General features: G+C 45.4%; 2 protein-coding genes across 3 annotated transcripts in view; both read right to left on the minus strand.

Annotated features, from left to right (window-relative positions):
• Window positions 1–293: 293 nt before the first annotated feature.
• RPL26L1 (ribosomal protein L26 like 1) lies at window positions 294–4,724 on the minus strand. 2 transcript variants are annotated; one of them, XM_048080352.2, is made up of 4 exons: window positions 4,575–4,724; window positions 3,527–3,699; window positions 2,679–2,819; window positions 294–465 (listed from the first exon to the last, which is right to left on the minus strand). In XM_048080352.2, the coding sequence occupies exons 2-4, from the start codon at window positions 3,692–3,694 to the stop codon at window positions 337–339; spliced, it is 438 nt and encodes a 145-aa protein (XP_047936309.1). In that variant the 5' UTR covers window positions 3,695–3,699; window positions 4,575–4,724; the 3' UTR covers window positions 294–336. The 2 variants fall into 2 exon arrangements, with proteins under 2 accessions (XP_047936309.1, XP_047936310.1); XM_048080353.2 differs by lacking the exon at window positions 4,575–4,724 and adding an exon at window positions 4,529–4,551.
• Window positions 4,725–6,061: 1,337 nt separating this feature from the next.
• ERGIC1 (endoplasmic reticulum-golgi intermediate compartment 1) overlaps window positions 6,062–15,722 on the minus strand; it is a 58,942-nt gene continuing 49,281 nt past the window's right edge. The window contains exons 9-10 of the mRNA XM_048080351.2: window positions 15,180–15,302; window positions 6,062–9,472 (exon numbers count right to left, since the gene is read on the minus strand). Coding sequence (XP_047936308.1) covers window positions 9,365–9,472; window positions 15,180–15,302 — 231 coding nt within the window. The 3' untranslated portion in view covers window positions 6,062–9,364. The remainder of the gene's footprint in view (window positions 9,473–15,179; window positions 15,303–15,722) is intronic.

Here is a 15,722-nt window from a genome sequence, read left to right on the forward strand (position 1 = left end):
AAAACTGCGGGCTTTTCTAAGTGAATGTCAGAGATCACTGGGGAAAAAAAAAAAGTCTACCAGGCACTAGATGTTACCCGGATTGTAGCAGTCCTGCACCACGCCTCCCGACTTCGGCTGAAATACACCTTTACTGCGAAAAGGTCAACATGTTCTTAAAAGCAAGAAAGGCTTAGAAAGCTTTTTAGGTTACTGTGCTTTTGACATAACCAGCATTAAATATTAAAACGAGTATTTAAACGCTGAGCAGACACTGCATCAAGATTTCCTAAGGCAGAAGACACGACACTAGGTTTAGTTTTAGCAGTTCTTTAATGGTGTCAAAAAGAAAACAATCTACTCCTGCATCTTTTCGATTGTTTCTTCCTTGTATTTGCCTTTCTCCTTGCCAACCTGGCGAGATTTTGCTTTACGCTCCAAGATCTTCTTGCGATCTTTGTCCAGCTTTAGCCTTGTGATCACCACCTAGGGAAAAGACAAAGAATTCAGCGTCCTCAGCGTAACGCACAGCAGCCTGACAGCACAGAGCTAACGCAGCGCGGCCTAGGCCCATCACCTCCGACACTACCAAAGCACACGTTTTATTAACACAGATTCTCTAATTCGGTTTGAGTAGAACTGAGGACTGAGCTGGCCGCGTATTTCACAACGCTGCGGTGTATTGGTTTCTCCAGGTGCATTCAAGGAATCAAAATGTATGGACCGTGGCTTGGATGCACAGTCACAACATTTGAGCAAACTGAAGAGCAGCCAAATTTCGGGCCAGCTACATAATGAAATCATTACCGTGAAGTCAGTCCGACTTCCATCACTTCATTGGAACGCTGTCCGTTACGCCAGGCGCTGCTCAAACACAATGGGCGCTACACCTGCATACAGCTGACTCTCGTTCCCACCACCACAAAGGAAAGCAATAGATCCTAAGGATGTGAGGAAACGGCCTCAAGCTGTGCCCGAGGATGCTTAGGGTGGCTACTGGGATGAATTTTGTCACAGGAAGGGTGGTCAGGGCTGGACCAGGCCGCCAGGGAGGGGGTGGAGTTGCCGTTCCTGGAGGCATTTCAGAGAGGTGTGAACGTGACGCTGTGGGACACGGTTTAGCACTGGACTCAGGTGGATGGTTGGACTCCATGCGTCTTTTCCAACCTGAACGATTCCATTAATTTCTCCATGTTTTAAACAATGCTACCTGCGTTTTGGAACACTGGAAAACCACACAGCTGCTGGCTGCTGTCGTGTCATTGCTATGCTGCCTGGAATAACCGAACATCTGGCGTAACTGCAGGGAACAATGAAGTCCACGCACCACTGACTCGTACGTGGAGAACGCTTCCAAGAACACGATCTGCTATTGACCAGTTGTAAAGCGGACAGGAATTATCAAGCATTACTAACATGGACACACAAAAGATAATCTGCCCAATCCATTCGCTACCAGATCCTTCGCGACGTTTTGTAACAACGCAGAAGAAAACCCAAGTGCTGATTCTCAGCCCCTGGACAACCTTCAGTGCTTTTTCTGCTCCCAAAACTGGCGATGAAATAAATACTTTGATATTATTGAAAGGAGCACTTTAAAAATACAATTGACATAATCAAATCTGAGAAAACTGACATAGGCTGCAGTACAGCGAAATGCTCCTGGTTAGTTCCATTGTGCGGTCCGGTCTCAATCATCCCTTTACCTAAAAGAGGCAGACACCGCTCACCCATCCCATTGCCAGCTTGCAACAAAGCGTTCCCCTGTTCCCATGCACTAACAACTCGAATCCGCATACAAAGCTTTCCCGAGGTCCAATTCCCAGTTAGGGAGAGCGCTCACAGAAACGCAGGACCAGCACCAACCTCAATTTCTCCCACTGCTATTTATCAGGGAAGTAACGTCCAACTGCAGGTACGCTGGTTCCCTCAGTGTCACCTTGTACCTCAGATGTTGTTCCTGCACACAAGCCATTAGGCTGTTTTGGAATCATTCTGCTCTGCCTCTCCCGTACACACCAACCCTTCAGACCAGAAAACCTGCTACAACTGGATTTCCTCCACCAGCACTTCGATACCCGTGCCCACATGACAGGTTTGGGGCAGACTCATTTCATCTGCTTCAAACTAGGTTTCTGGCTAGTTGTTCTGTTTAATTGGAAATGTTTTGCTATTATGATCTAAACAGGCTTTGCCTGGTTTTCGCTAACTCTGAACGCTGTGAAACACTTCAGGCTAAAACTAGATGCAGGCAAAATTAGCGCATAACAGCCACAAGAACAAACCACAGTTCTGAGCATCTACCCAAACATTTCCAACACTTCCTTAGTCAGTGCAGTGCCACACAGCAACAATGAAGAGTTGTTCTAAATGATCAGTTCCCAAAACAATCAAACAAAAAAATAACTATTTGTGCTTTAAAATCGCCAAGCTCTTCCAAAAAGCACTTTAGGAACACTCTGAAGTCTGTTGCAACTTCTCCACCAAATAAGCCTCAGAAATATCTGAGAGCTCCCGGTTCCAACCATTACTTCCCTGCTACCGTGACCCTGTAACTTTTCTTTATTAACGCCCATCCCAATCAATCTCAATCCGTTACTCCATGTGCCGTAACAAGGTTCTACTTAAGCAAGCAGCAGATTTTTCATGTGGCAGCAAGGCCTCTTTTTGCACCGCAGATGTCACTTTACACCCTGTACCTTGCTAGGATGGATTCCCACGTGCACAGTCGTGCCGTTGGCCTTCTCGCGCTGCACACGTTCGATGTAGATGACGTACTTCTTCCTGTACACCTGGACCACCTTGCCGATCTGCTGTCCTTTGTAATGCCCCCGGACAACCTGCAGGAGCACACAGAAGGCACACGTTCCCAATACTTCCAAAACACCCCTGTAACAATCACCCGGCCTTAGCAAACACAACTTAATTATCCCATCAGAAAACCAGAACTGCACGGGTTGAGCTCCCAACTCTGCTCATGCCAGAAAGCTACCAGTTACTGGATTTAGCTGATCACTAAAATGGAAAATACAATGGATCAGAACTGTACTTTTCACTCACTTTGCCTGCAGTAAGCCCTGATCAAGTAACTTCAACTCTTTTCAACCGGAAAGGTAACAGTCAACCCCAACTGTTTTTCATCCTAACTTCTCTTCTATCATTACATTTTAAAACAAAAAGGCCACCTAACTCCATTCATTTCTAAACTGATCTTTCCCATATCACTGGTAGCAAACAGTCTACAGAAAGAAAACAAACAATTCTTTGCCTTATTGTTTAAAGTCTTTAATCCAGAGTGATAATCAATGCATGCAACTAAATCACGCATGTGAACAATGCACATACTTCTACTGCCACGTTTATGTTCCTTTTACCTTCCTTCTCACTGGTTGTGTCTCAAGAAATATTCAACAGGACAAACCTATGATTACGTTAACTTGTATTATTTTTACAAGACTCATGGTAAAGCCGTGGCATCGATTTGAATTTGTCGTGGAAAACAAAATATGAATAAACTTCAAGCGTGACAGTACAGCCTGAAAGATACCTGGACTTCATCGTCCTTTCTGATGGGCATCGAGCGGACGTTGTATTTCTGCCGCAACTCCTTGGAGAGCGGGGAGGACATTATTTTTCTTCGGATGTGAGAAGGTGCATTGAAGTGCCGTTTGCGGTTCTTGCTGCGGTCTGAGGTCACAAATGGATTGAACTTCATTTTGGCTGCAGGAAGAAAAACAGTACTTTGAGAAGCTTGTAACTCAAAGGCATTCGTGCTACTGTCTGCCTACGCTAAGTACGCTAAAACTTAAAAGCTCACTTCAGCTGTTTTTATTCCTACTCCCGATTTGTGTAATTTTATAAACTGCATTTCAAAGGTTTCAGCCTCTTCCATGAGTGACAATGACACTGTGGATTGACAGAAGTGCTCTATGTGTGCATGCGACCATTCTTTCTAACCCAAAGCTAAGTGTACTCAGAGTGCAGGACATCTGATCGAGTAGTCTTAATTTTACACCAAGGTAAACGTTTGCTTTATTTATGAAGTGAGCGCACATTTCACACTCGCACAGATAGAATACCTGTAACGCTTAGAGGCTGCCTGCGCAGTGTACTACTAGACTTTGCAGCACGTAACAGATTTGTTAAACAAACTGCGCTTGGCCATTCCTAAGCCTTAATAACCACCCTGAGGTTGTCTATCAGAGCACAGCTCTGCCCTGACCGACAGGCTGCCCCCCGGGTGCTTCTGCTTGCCCGCGGCAAGCCTCCGCCCACTGCTAACCAGAAGATCGCAGCCTTCCACTACGGAAGACCCCTAAATCAGCCAGGTCAGCGCGGAGCCTGCCACCCACCCGCTCGCCGCCGCGCACCGCCCCGTGCCGGTGCCGGGCCCCGCCTGAGCAGGCAGCCCGGGCTGCAGGCCGGGACAGCCCCGGGCTCAGCGGCGGCCAGCGAGCGGCCCCTCCAGGCCCAGCGGCGCCCAACCCCGGCAGCGGGGCCCGGTCCCGGCCCCGGCCCGCCCCCAGCCGCGGCGGATGCCGGCCGATACCGGCGGATGGCGGCGGATGCCCGCGGCCCGCCCGCGGCGCCCTCACCCCGCTGCTGCCGCCGCGCCGCTCGGCCGGAAAGAGGAGAGGGAAGCACTTCCGCTTCCGGCAAGAGGCAGCGGGGTTCGCGCGAGAGCTCGCGAGAGGAGCGGGCGCGAGCAGCGCCCCCTGGCGGCCGGAGGCCAACGGCGGGGGCTGAGACGGGCGGGGGCGCGGCCACGTGGGGCTGGGGGCGTGGCCAGGCGAGAGGGGGCGTGGCCACGCGGGCGGTTCTCCCCCGCCCCTCCCGGGCCCCCTGAGGGCTCCCCTGAGGCGCCGAGGCCCGGCCCCAGCCCCCCCCCCCCCAACCCCGCTGCCTCAGGGGGGCACTCCTTTTTTATTTCCCCCCCCCAACCCGCTTTGTTTTCTAGTAAATTATTCCCAATTGTTCAATTCTGGTAGAAATGAAGCGTCTCCCCTCGGAGCTGGGGAGCTGATTCCCAAAAGGGGGTGCGGGGGGTCCCGTCCCTCAGGCAGGCGGTGTAGGGCAGGAGCAAGGCACGCGCAGCCCCCCAGTTAAAAATAAGTAATTACTTAATGTGGTGCGGATACACAGCGCCCATGTTCAGTCTGTCGTAACCCTTCGCAATTTAATCTTCCATAATTACCTCAGTGTGATTTCTAAATACTTAGTGAAGCAAGACGAGAAGGAAATTAAAAGGTTGGGGGGAGGCAAAAAAGGGGTTATTTTACATACCAACTCACCGCGTGAGTAAAGCCAAAACCAGCAAGTTCCAAGCAAAATCCACGCACCTCATTTAAAAAAACAAAAGGGAAAAAAAAAAAACAAAAAAAAACCAACCTGAGGTTAGGACACTTGGTACCGTTCAAAACCGAGCACTGAACGTCCAGACATGAGTCAGGGCTGATTGCAAAAGAGCCTCGCGTTAACTTTCGGCAGAGTGACCTGGCTTACAGTGATTTCATTGCGCGATAACGCTTAGTTCATTGGAACAATAATTAAAAACAAACGAAAAAACCCTTTCAGATTGATTTTGCAATGGCAGTGCAACAAGAAGCCAATCAAAACACGAGAGATTTATTTTTAATTGTAGAACTAAAAAGTCTAGTATTTTATTAACATGAGGTTGCAAATTAAAAGGGAAATGCGAGAACTCCCTAATAAACTCCACTGTAAAAATGCAAGACTTGTGCTTTAAACATTGCCACACCACGTTACAGGACTGCAAACCCTGCCCCTCTCCCCCTCCTTCCCAGGACTATTGAGAAATACCTCATCGCCACATTTCATCTGGAACTTCAAAGGGCTGTTCTAAAGCAGATACTCGTTGCAGTCATTTTCAGCCCCAAAAGTCTGCGTATCACACAACCAGAAAGCAACTTTAAACGAGAAATAGTCAGAAAATTAGCTATAAACATTACCATCTACACTGCAGATTTCACTTTTACAGAGCAGTAGTTAAATGCAAATACTTGATACATCAAACATTCATAAATGCATCTCAATTTTTTTCTTCTCAATTTCCATTTTCTTAAAAAAAACAAAACCACTTTAGCAGTCCACATAGTTCTTGAACATGCCAAAGCACAGCTTTACAGCTTCCCCTAGAGCTGAAATTCTGACTCCACCATCACAAAGCATCCCGTGCTGCAAGTTCTCATTGTATGATGAAGCGCAGCTTCAAAGAGGTTTATTTAAACCAGAATATACACAAGTTCTAAATGTTTTACTTCCTACAGGGATGTCGTTCTTGGAGAACCACAAATACTTCTGTCAAAATACTGATTTGAAAGAGCAAAGTCAAGAAGATGAATTAACACCTACAATCAACAGTTTTCCTTCCACTATGGCTTGAGATTATTGTTGTTTTCACTGATGTTTAAAAGCATAACTACGCTCATTTTATCTCTAGAAAATGTCTGAGAATAGAAGTGAAATCTAATGACACATGTATGCACGGGGCAGGCCTGCTGCAACAGTAACCACCGCGCTTTCACATTTGGAGAGAAGAGCAAATTCTTCTGTAAACACACGATGCAGCAACATTACCTGATCCAAGCCAGCCATGCCTGAAGGACAAGCATGCCACAACGGCCAGCAGACCCAAAGTCAGCCTTGGCTTGGCAGTGCTCAGAGGCTTAGACCTGGCTTAGAGAACTAAGGTGCAGACTGTTTCTTCAGCAGTTTTGCCAGAACTTTATTATAATTTGGTTTCCACATTTAGGAAAAAAAAAAAAAAGTGATTTATTACATTATTGCAGTGGACATTTTGGCAGAGAAAGCAAGCACACTGAAGTATGCAATCTGTTATTTCCAAAAAAAGTGAAACAATTTCACTGATCTGGTTTAAAGAACTGGCCTGGACTGCGCAGAAGGCAGCGTTTAATTCAGATAGAGGATGGGGGAGAAGGGCAGAAATCACACACTGGGGGCAAGAAACACGCAGGAATCTGCAATCAACTTTTTCTAGTTTGTGTTGAAGAAATTATAATAGGGAAGAAATTTCAGAAAACTGACAGCACAATCCGCTGTGCTACAGGAATCTTCTCTTGCATCACCCAGAAGGATGCCCTGCTAAGATATTAACATTGCATCCCTGTAATCCATCAAGTTCACATGCTATAAGCAAAGATCCAACAAATTTAAGAGAAAAAACTAGGATTTTTTTTTGCTTTAAATTTCAGTTGGTGACTGTGGATCAGAGGAAATCCTTCAGGCAGCACGAGAAGGAATTGCAATGGAAAAACCCCAGGCTGCCACGAGGCAGCCGCCGCCATCTAGTGGGTACCGCTCGTGGACAGATGGACGCGCGCACTGAAATGAAGACAAGCATCTCGTTTTCAAGTTGATTTTTGTAAATGGAAAAAATGTATAAAATCTATCCATACATTAACAGATACAGGAAATTACACAATCCAGTTTACACCTAAAGGAACAGCAATCAGTCCATAATAAGAACAAGGAAAAGTTCCAATGCTGTAACTGGTCAGGAATCACTACAGGGCAGAAAATGGGCCAGGGTAGGGAGGGGGGGGTTGGTGGCCTTTTTATTTTTAGGGGGGTGTGGGCATGTATGTGTGTGTGCAGATAAAACTGGCTACCTTCCCTACTTCCAAAAGAATGAGACAATTTCAACAGACATGTATTAGGAATACTTTTGAAATGTATCTGACTCTAGCATTAACACTGAATATTCAAAGTTTCATATTATTACAACAAAATGTTTGGATACTTTGGCCTCCAGGAAAAGGCAATGGACAGTAGATATTATCCAAGAGAAATCCTGCACCCGTCTTAGAATTTATACCATTGATTGAGTTAAGGATTTTAATTTTTTAGGATTTTTGTCTATCCTGGAACACTTAAAATCTGTGTATCCTCAGCTCAGACACTCACAAAGCATGCAGTGACTGTTACTACCCAAGGAACATTTAGGAGGGTATGGAGAATGCACTGGTGGGCATTGGTCTCATTATCAGTGAACTCACGTCTATCGTTGCATACAAGCCACACCTGGCAGTAGCTTTCCCCTCACACCTCCATTTATTGGAGGTCTCAGAAGACAAGGCTTGAATGAACGGGCATGGAAGTTCAGGTACCGTTTTAAGGAATAGAAGAAAATTGCTAGCAGGGGCCGGGTTGTGGGAATGCCTGCCCTGCTACTGGTGTACCTGTGGGTGAACAGTGTCAGTCTAGGGCTCAGGAAAGATGCCTGATTGAATTTTAAAGAAGCAGGTAGGCACCTTAAACCGTGAAGAGACAGACTTCCTGTGTTTTACAGGTGTATTCAATATACACACACAAAGCAAGACAGTAAGCTGTGCTCATCCACCCAGAAGACTGCATCATTTTTCTGGACACATAGAATGGACAACCCCTTTTCAAAATAACAACAACAGTAATAATAATAATAATAATAATAATATTAAAGCAGAATTGCAGAGTCCAGACTGCTGGGTGGTCTGTGTTTAAAAAAAAAAAAACAAACACAGAAGAAAGAATAAAAGCTAATGCTGTAAGACAACTATTCCCTTTCAAAGCAAAGGCCACATAAAACTGTGTTGCTCAGTTTGGTTTTTACTTCATGCCACCTGTAAACACAAGACTGGATATTCAGTTTCTGGGAAGAAATTAAACCACTTTTACATCCAGAGTAAAAGAACGGCCCTTCCTCTGCCTGGATCACAGATCATCCAGGAAAAAGTAGCTGGGGGAAAGCTTCCTTTTCAAATTTGCTCATTTCATTAGAAAGGTCATATCTGAGCGAAAGAGCTTTCCATAAAAGCCCAAGGCATTTCTTGATGTTATTTCTGCCCTCTGTCTCTAAAGCTTGCTATGGGAACTAACACTTTCCATTCCTCACCAACAGATACATCACCTTTTTGGCACCACGGGTGGAATTTCTTCCTAATGTATAACTTTGTGTTATATAAAAGTCGATTGTCTAATCATGCAAATCCAACAAATTCCAAAAAGTGCCAAAAGACAGCTTAACTCTTTGTAATCTACTACTTAGTTTGTACACTGCCATCGGAACCTCCCACAGAAGATCCTGTTCTCCTTACTTAGATCTGACAGTATATTTCATATATAGCATTTCAACCCGTTTCTGGGGGGAGAGAATCAAAATCTAAGCCCTGATTCCATTGATTTTTATTTTTTTTTCTCTCAGAGCTCTGAAATGCATGGAAATTTCCTTGATTTGTTGAAGAGGTCTTCACTGAACAGCCTTATTAGAGAAAAACTTACTGATTCAATCAAATAAAAAATAAAGACAAAAACAGGTAGTGGTAGGTTTCTCAATCTTTGCTCCTGTCCTTGGAGACGAGTTTCACCGCTACTGCATCTTCCCCAGCTGGATCTTCTTCCAGGCTTCCGATGCTGTGAAAATGCAGGAGTCAAGGATCCCAGCTACAGTAAACGTTCCCCCAATGATGGCACATATCTGAAACATACAAAAGAGGAAACAAACGTTAGTGAGGAGGCAAACATTTACGCAGCTTGAAACTGAGAGGGAAGATATTGCCTACTGCTAGGGTATCTTCTGGAAGCATGGTAAGAGCTGAGTAACAGTGCAGTAATTACATGACAATCAGTCAGGAAAATTGTTCTCTATAGTGGAATAATTTAGTGTTATCCAGAATCATCATAGCTTGAGCCAGTCATAAAACCCAGCTCCTAGGAGTACAGCATAAACACTGTTCTTTTCCAGGCTGAACTCCACCTAACAAAGCTTTCTAGAAGCTCTGTGTTGCTCACATCTTCCTACTACTGTTTTCTATTATAAATATCACAGCCTTGTAGTCTTTTCCCTATTTCACAAGATAGAGCATTCGCAAACAGGCAAAAGACACTTAAATAGTATGTTAAGGATAGTGACTAACAGAAAAAAGTCGCTACCAGTGACACCTACAGCTAAGTCTGTCTAACACTTTCCATTACAAGGGCTGCTTACAAAAGCACTGCCAACTTAACCGCTTGTGAGCCAAAGTTTTCCATACAAGAAGTCTCGGGTAGAATTATATAAACATATAATCATTTTCAAGAACAGAGGTAGGGAAAAGTTTAATCTCCTGATAAGCAGAACAGCCTAAAGCAGTTCTCGAATGCTAGAAAAACACAGCAGTATTCTGACATCAAACTGAAGTACCCTGGCATGGCGCACCCAAAATCAGGGGGCACCCGTTTCAGCCACTGCACCACATCGCTTCAATTCTTTTATCTATGAAACGGGGACAAGGCCAAAATTGCCTCCCAGGGAAACTGCAAGGGAAAACGCATTTGAAGTGCCCAATACCACGCCAATAGCTGTCCCAGAGTCCTTGTGGAAACGCACAGCCCGAAGCTGGGTTAACACAGACCACCCGAGAGCAGCAAGGCGGCAGGCAGGTGAATGCCGCACGATGGGGAGGAACGGTGCTCACGGGGCGCCTCCCCACCACACACACTGCGCAGGGCTGCGTTCACATGGGAAGCGTGGTGCACAGTAACGTAACCTAGTAACATTTAACAGCTAAGTTATAATTACACGGGACCTGGCATTTCTTAACGCCCACGTTTTTTGGCTTCCTAACTGTGATGCTCTTTCAATTCGGTCTTTTGCATGTAATTCGTTGGGTAGGATTAGGTGGCTTTGAGAAGGAGAGACGGTGGGTCAGTGAGGACGGGACACGACGCAGGGCTTACCTCCTGAGAAGGGCCTGCCTAGGAAACGAGGAGCTGGCTGTGAGTGAGAAAAGCAGGGCTTCAGGGAAACGCAATGCAACTAACCCGGAGGGGAAGCGGAGCCACACTGACCTACTGTATCCCCAAAAACACTAAATCCCACGGGCAGAGTTACAGACAAAAGAGTAACGTAAGAGCAGCAGCATTGGGGTCGGCATGGAGTTAGCAACGGCAACAGAACAAACAGGTCATTAATGCCGAGTGAAGGCAGCGAGAAATAAATCACTCATTTACACGCATATTTATAACCAGGGTATTTGTGTGCAGTGAACTCAGTGAGACGAGGAGAAGCAGCAGGGACAGCAAGGCAAGGTAAACATGGCTTTTTGAGGGATGGTTGGCATTCCAGAAGATAAAGGCTTCAGAAACCAGAGCAGCAGCCTGAGGCAAAGTTAGTAATTTTAGGGAACAAGGCCAGTTCCTGCCTTCTCTGTCCCCCAGTATGACACAGGGTGACTTCAGGGAAAATGACAGCAATGGAGTTGGGTTAGTTCAGTTCAGAGCAGCTCAGCTGACGGGAGATTTTACACTGCAAACAGCAAAACCGTCCAACACTAAGATTTTGCATCATATGGTAGGAAAATGTGATTTCAGTGCAGCAGCGCAAGGTAGGGGGGAAGAGAAAAAAATATATATATTCATCTGCACTGCTCTGTGCTGCTGAGTGTTTATGACTCACACACACCTGGCATTCGCTCGGAGCCTGCCTCCAAGCACGCACACAGTGCTCTGCTTTGTTGCGACAAAAAAAGGCAGCGCCGGGGTTGGTCTCTAGGTCAGCACGGAAGCTGCACCACCACACTTCTGGATCATCGCTGCTCTAATACGTACGGAGCTCTGCTCCTTCGCAGCGCTGAAGGAAGTCAGGCATCGTGCACCTATTCATATTTAATGGAGTTTTATGCTGTGAATTATTTGTGCTTGGCCCCAGGAGTTTGACTCAGGCATTAAAGGAGGAAGGAAAAGGAATATAGAAATGTAGTAATTACAGAAGTGAGAGACCATGCAATGTGCGACATACAAGAGGGTTTTTAACAGCATACGATTATGGGATAGTTGCCGGGATGCAGGCTAAGTCTAAAGCAAAACGCCAGCAGATATGCAAGAGGCAAGGCTGCAAGCAAGACAACAGAAAGGCAAAAGTCAGATGTGACTGTGGACCTCTGGCAGGTCTTAAATCTGGAGGTGATTTAAAGGACAAAGAAAACCAGTAGGAGCACCATGTAATTCCCAATACAGTAAGCTGCAGAATTCCACCCAGAGGCTTCTGGCTGACCTGCAGCACATCTTGTAAAACAACACTATCTTGGCTCTAAACAAATCCACGGGACTGAGTCTGTGCTACCTGTTGGCAACAAGTCCCATGGCTGAAATAATTCTCCCTGCAACCGTTTTTTTACCACTACTTCCAGCTTAATTTTTTTTCACACCTAGCGGACTGACTAGTCCTGTCATATCAGGAAAAAAAAATACAGTTTTTTCTTTTCTTGGATTTCGAGTGCTTCACCAGAAATTTGGCTTGTTTTCTGCCTGCTGTCCCCTTCCAGTCCCTAGGCTGACCTCATGATAAAACACTTTTTTCAGCTTGGCCACTTGCAAGAACTCATGAATTTTCAGCAGTGAAACTTTCCCCTTTGCACCACAACCTCAACCACAAGGCTATGAATGGCTTCTCTTTACTGGGATATATCTTGATTTTACACTGTATGATTTAACAGGCAAAGACTCCTGTGTATAACACTGTGCTAGGTGTGTGTGGTTAACCTCACGATCCATGGCAAATTCACAGTGTGGCAACAGTGGCAGCACTGATTTACAAGCAATTCAAAATCCTACTTAGTACTGAATTTTTTGAAGCGTGACACGTAAAGTAAAATCTATCCTAAAGCAATGCCTTTTGTCCTACCCAGGAGACACCTCTAGCATGGTACAGAAAAAAAAAGGAACAGGCATGAGTTTGAGTGCTGAAATACACAGTGCAGGGGTTCCCCTGGGGATACAGAAGACCAGGGATCAACGCTAGGCATGCCACCCTTAGCAGCACTGAAATTTCTGGAAGGCAAGCACAACACCAACAAAGAGCATCGGATAACCTTCCCAGCAGCAGAATGAAATTCCTTTGGCTCTCTGCTGAGCAGCCAATACCCTTCTCACCTGATCACTCCACATGGGACCGTCCCCCTTCAGTGTATCTGCCCCTCCAACATCAACACTGCTTACCCTGACACACCATGCTACGTCTCTAACCCTGCTAAAGTTTCTTTTAAACCCTAAGGATCCTCTCACCTCCCCAGGACACACTTATTTTGCTGGAAGTCACATGGGTGCCTTAGTAAGCAATCTGCTCGATAAAAGCTGTCGCAGCACCCACCCCAGAGCCCCTCTTGTCATTTTAAAACCAAGCAGCTGCTGCTCAGAAAAAGCTGACGCGTTTCCCCGGCCCCATTCAGCAACGACTCCAGATGCCCCAGCACAACGGGCCAGATGCCTGGGCCAGGTAGGTGCAGCCTCAGCCCGGTGGTGATGATCATTAACCGGTCTCCAAAGCAACTGTGATGCAAAATGCCACGCAGGAAATACAGGAAGGGGCTAGAGCAGCGGAAAGGACAACAGAGCAGATCGTGTCATCAAAACAGGGCAAAGAAACCTAGGACAAAAGGTGTGTTAATCCTCTGCAGCCCTGCTCCCCTCCAACCTTTCCGGTGCCACCTGGAACGCTCTAACGCCCACGCCAAGGCAGAGCTGCCCTAGCGTAAAACTTTCCTAGCCTAAATGAATGCAAGAGCAGATTGTCTGCACCAGGGCCAGCTGGGCCATGCTGACAGCCACGGCACGGCACCTGTAACAGGATCGGCTGCCTTTAAGTCAGCCACGTCTGAAAAGGGTCTGGAAAACCTGTGTCTGACACGCTGCGTAACAGCTCCTGCAGATATCATTGCCATCCGCATGACTCCACAGGAAGGATGTTAAATTGGCATGGCCCCAAGCGAGCTGCTTCAGACTACAGCCAATTAAGACTGAAGTAGACAAAAAATCAATTCTTAACCTCTTCTTCAGCAATCTAGCAGCCAGCATGCACCTAACTCTACAGACAGGACAGGGCAAAGCTCTAACTGGGCGATCCCAAATCCAAAAGGTCATCGTGGCAATCGGGGAGCCTCTCCTCTGAACTCCTTATGCAAACTCTGAAGCACAGCATCACATCCAACAAAGATGCTATTTATATGCATACAATGGCATATCAGCAGTAAATCAATACTAGCAACAGACACGACAAAGAACAGTGCCAGCTATCAGTGATTTCTAAACATCGTTTCCTGTTAAAAACACCTCCACACTTCCACCCCCACCAAGAAGCTTAAGTAACCTACGAGAGCATAGTGCTAGGGAAAGAAATAGAGGCAGTATGAGATGCCAAGTAATAAAATGCTGATGTTCGACCTTTTTTAGGATTATCTTTGGAAGCCAGACAGACATGCTAAGAAGAGAAGGTCTTAAACCATGACTTTTAGGTTTTGCTTCAAGCCCCTTTGTCTTGGTATGTGTGTATCCTGGAGATCACACACATCTCCGATGTTAAGTGAAAAGAATTTGGTGTTTACCAGAAGCTGCAAAATCAAAATCCTTAAGTGCAACATAGCCACACTGTTTATGTTACTTCCAATTAAAATATTCAAGCAGTTTAAAAATCAAAATCCGAGGTCTTCATTCCAGACAATTTATCAACTACTACATGTTGTGTCGTGTCTCACTGGCACAAAGAGACTGCAGTTTAAATTTTAAGCCAACCCCCTCAAGACATTTTTTTAAAAGTTCTGGAAGATCTTGAAATAACTCTTAGCCTATCTAGCAGTTTGGACAATACAGCTCTGTTATAGATGCTGAGATCAGTACTACAGGATGTGATCTGGATAGATCAAAACACAGCTGGTTGGGAAAACACCTCTGGAATTTGATAATGCTGCTCTTCTCCACTTCTGCCCAGGAGCAGAAGTCTGGAGCTGGCATACCTATTTAAACCAAGCAGCTATACTGAATAAAACAACTGCCTTGTCTTCTCTCCAAGTTAGACCTCATCATCAGAAAGGTCATACTGAAGCCTGCTTTACTGCACACCACATAAGTTTTAGTTCCAAGTTTCTGACATGCTGCAATCATGCTCAATCTGCCTAGATAGAGTTTGGCACTTCTGTAATAGGGTAATTTTCTTCCTTCTTGTGCCTAACTATTAAATCAAATTGTCAGAGTATAGGACTTACCAGTTACCTCACTTACACCTCAGTACAAGTGTGGTGATGCACTGCTTTATTTCAATTATGTCATAACGCTCTGAAGCAGAAACTCAATTTTTCTGGGAAAGTTAGGCTCAGAAAAGAAATGGAAGGCAGGCAGAAAAAATTGAGAATTAGAGATTCAGAGTAACTCACCGATGTGATAAACCTGTACAAAGGCTGTCGCCTCTCTGTGTATTTCACTGTGATGGGGCTCAAATCGTAACGAAACCAGATAGCTGGGATAATGCGGCCAGTGTGACTGTAGGCTACATACTCCTAGAAGAGAAAGTGGGGAAAAATGTCACAAAGTGTGAGCAATCTTATTCCATGTACAGCATCTGCAATAAAACTGCTTCTGTGGATCTGGTCCTTAATTGACTGTTCTGTATTAATGATCAGACAAAGAAGTAAACAGTTAATCCCGGTATATTTTTTCCCCTATCCTTCTCAAACAGGAAAATAATTTCTTCACAGTCTGATTATGATATTGATGGGAACAGAGAGTGATGAAGTTATGCTCACCTTCATTTGAAGTTACAGAAGTAAGGAGAAAGACTGTCTGTCACTGATTAGTCTAGCTTAGATCTGCTCTACTGAAATGCAGGGAGTCTCTAAATGGTGGCAGATGAAGTTTTTGCACTGTTAACATGTAAATTATATGCTGGGAAATTCATCAAACAGAACTTCGTTTGCAAG

Source organism: Anser cygnoides, chromosome 14 (assembly GCF_040182565.1).
Source record: "Anser cygnoides isolate HZ-2024a breed goose chromosome 14, Taihu_goose_T2T_genome, whole genome shotgun sequence".
In the NCBI taxonomy this organism is placed as follows: domain Eukaryota; kingdom Metazoa; phylum Chordata; class Aves; order Anseriformes; family Anatidae; genus Anser; species Anser cygnoides.

Coding starts and splice junctions, on each gene's coding strand:
- RPL26L1 (XM_048080352.2), bottom strand. CDS start 3,694: ATGAAGTTCAATCCATTTGTGACCTCAGACCGCAGCAAGAACCGCAAA. Junction 2,820..3,526: donor GAAAGGACGATGAAGTCCAG/GTATCTTTCAGG, acceptor GTGCTCCTGCAG/GTTGTCCGGGGGCATTACAA. Junction 466..2,678: donor TGGGAATCCATCCTAGCAAG/GTACAGGGTGTA, acceptor TCTTTTCCCTAG/GTGGTGATCACAAGGCTAAA.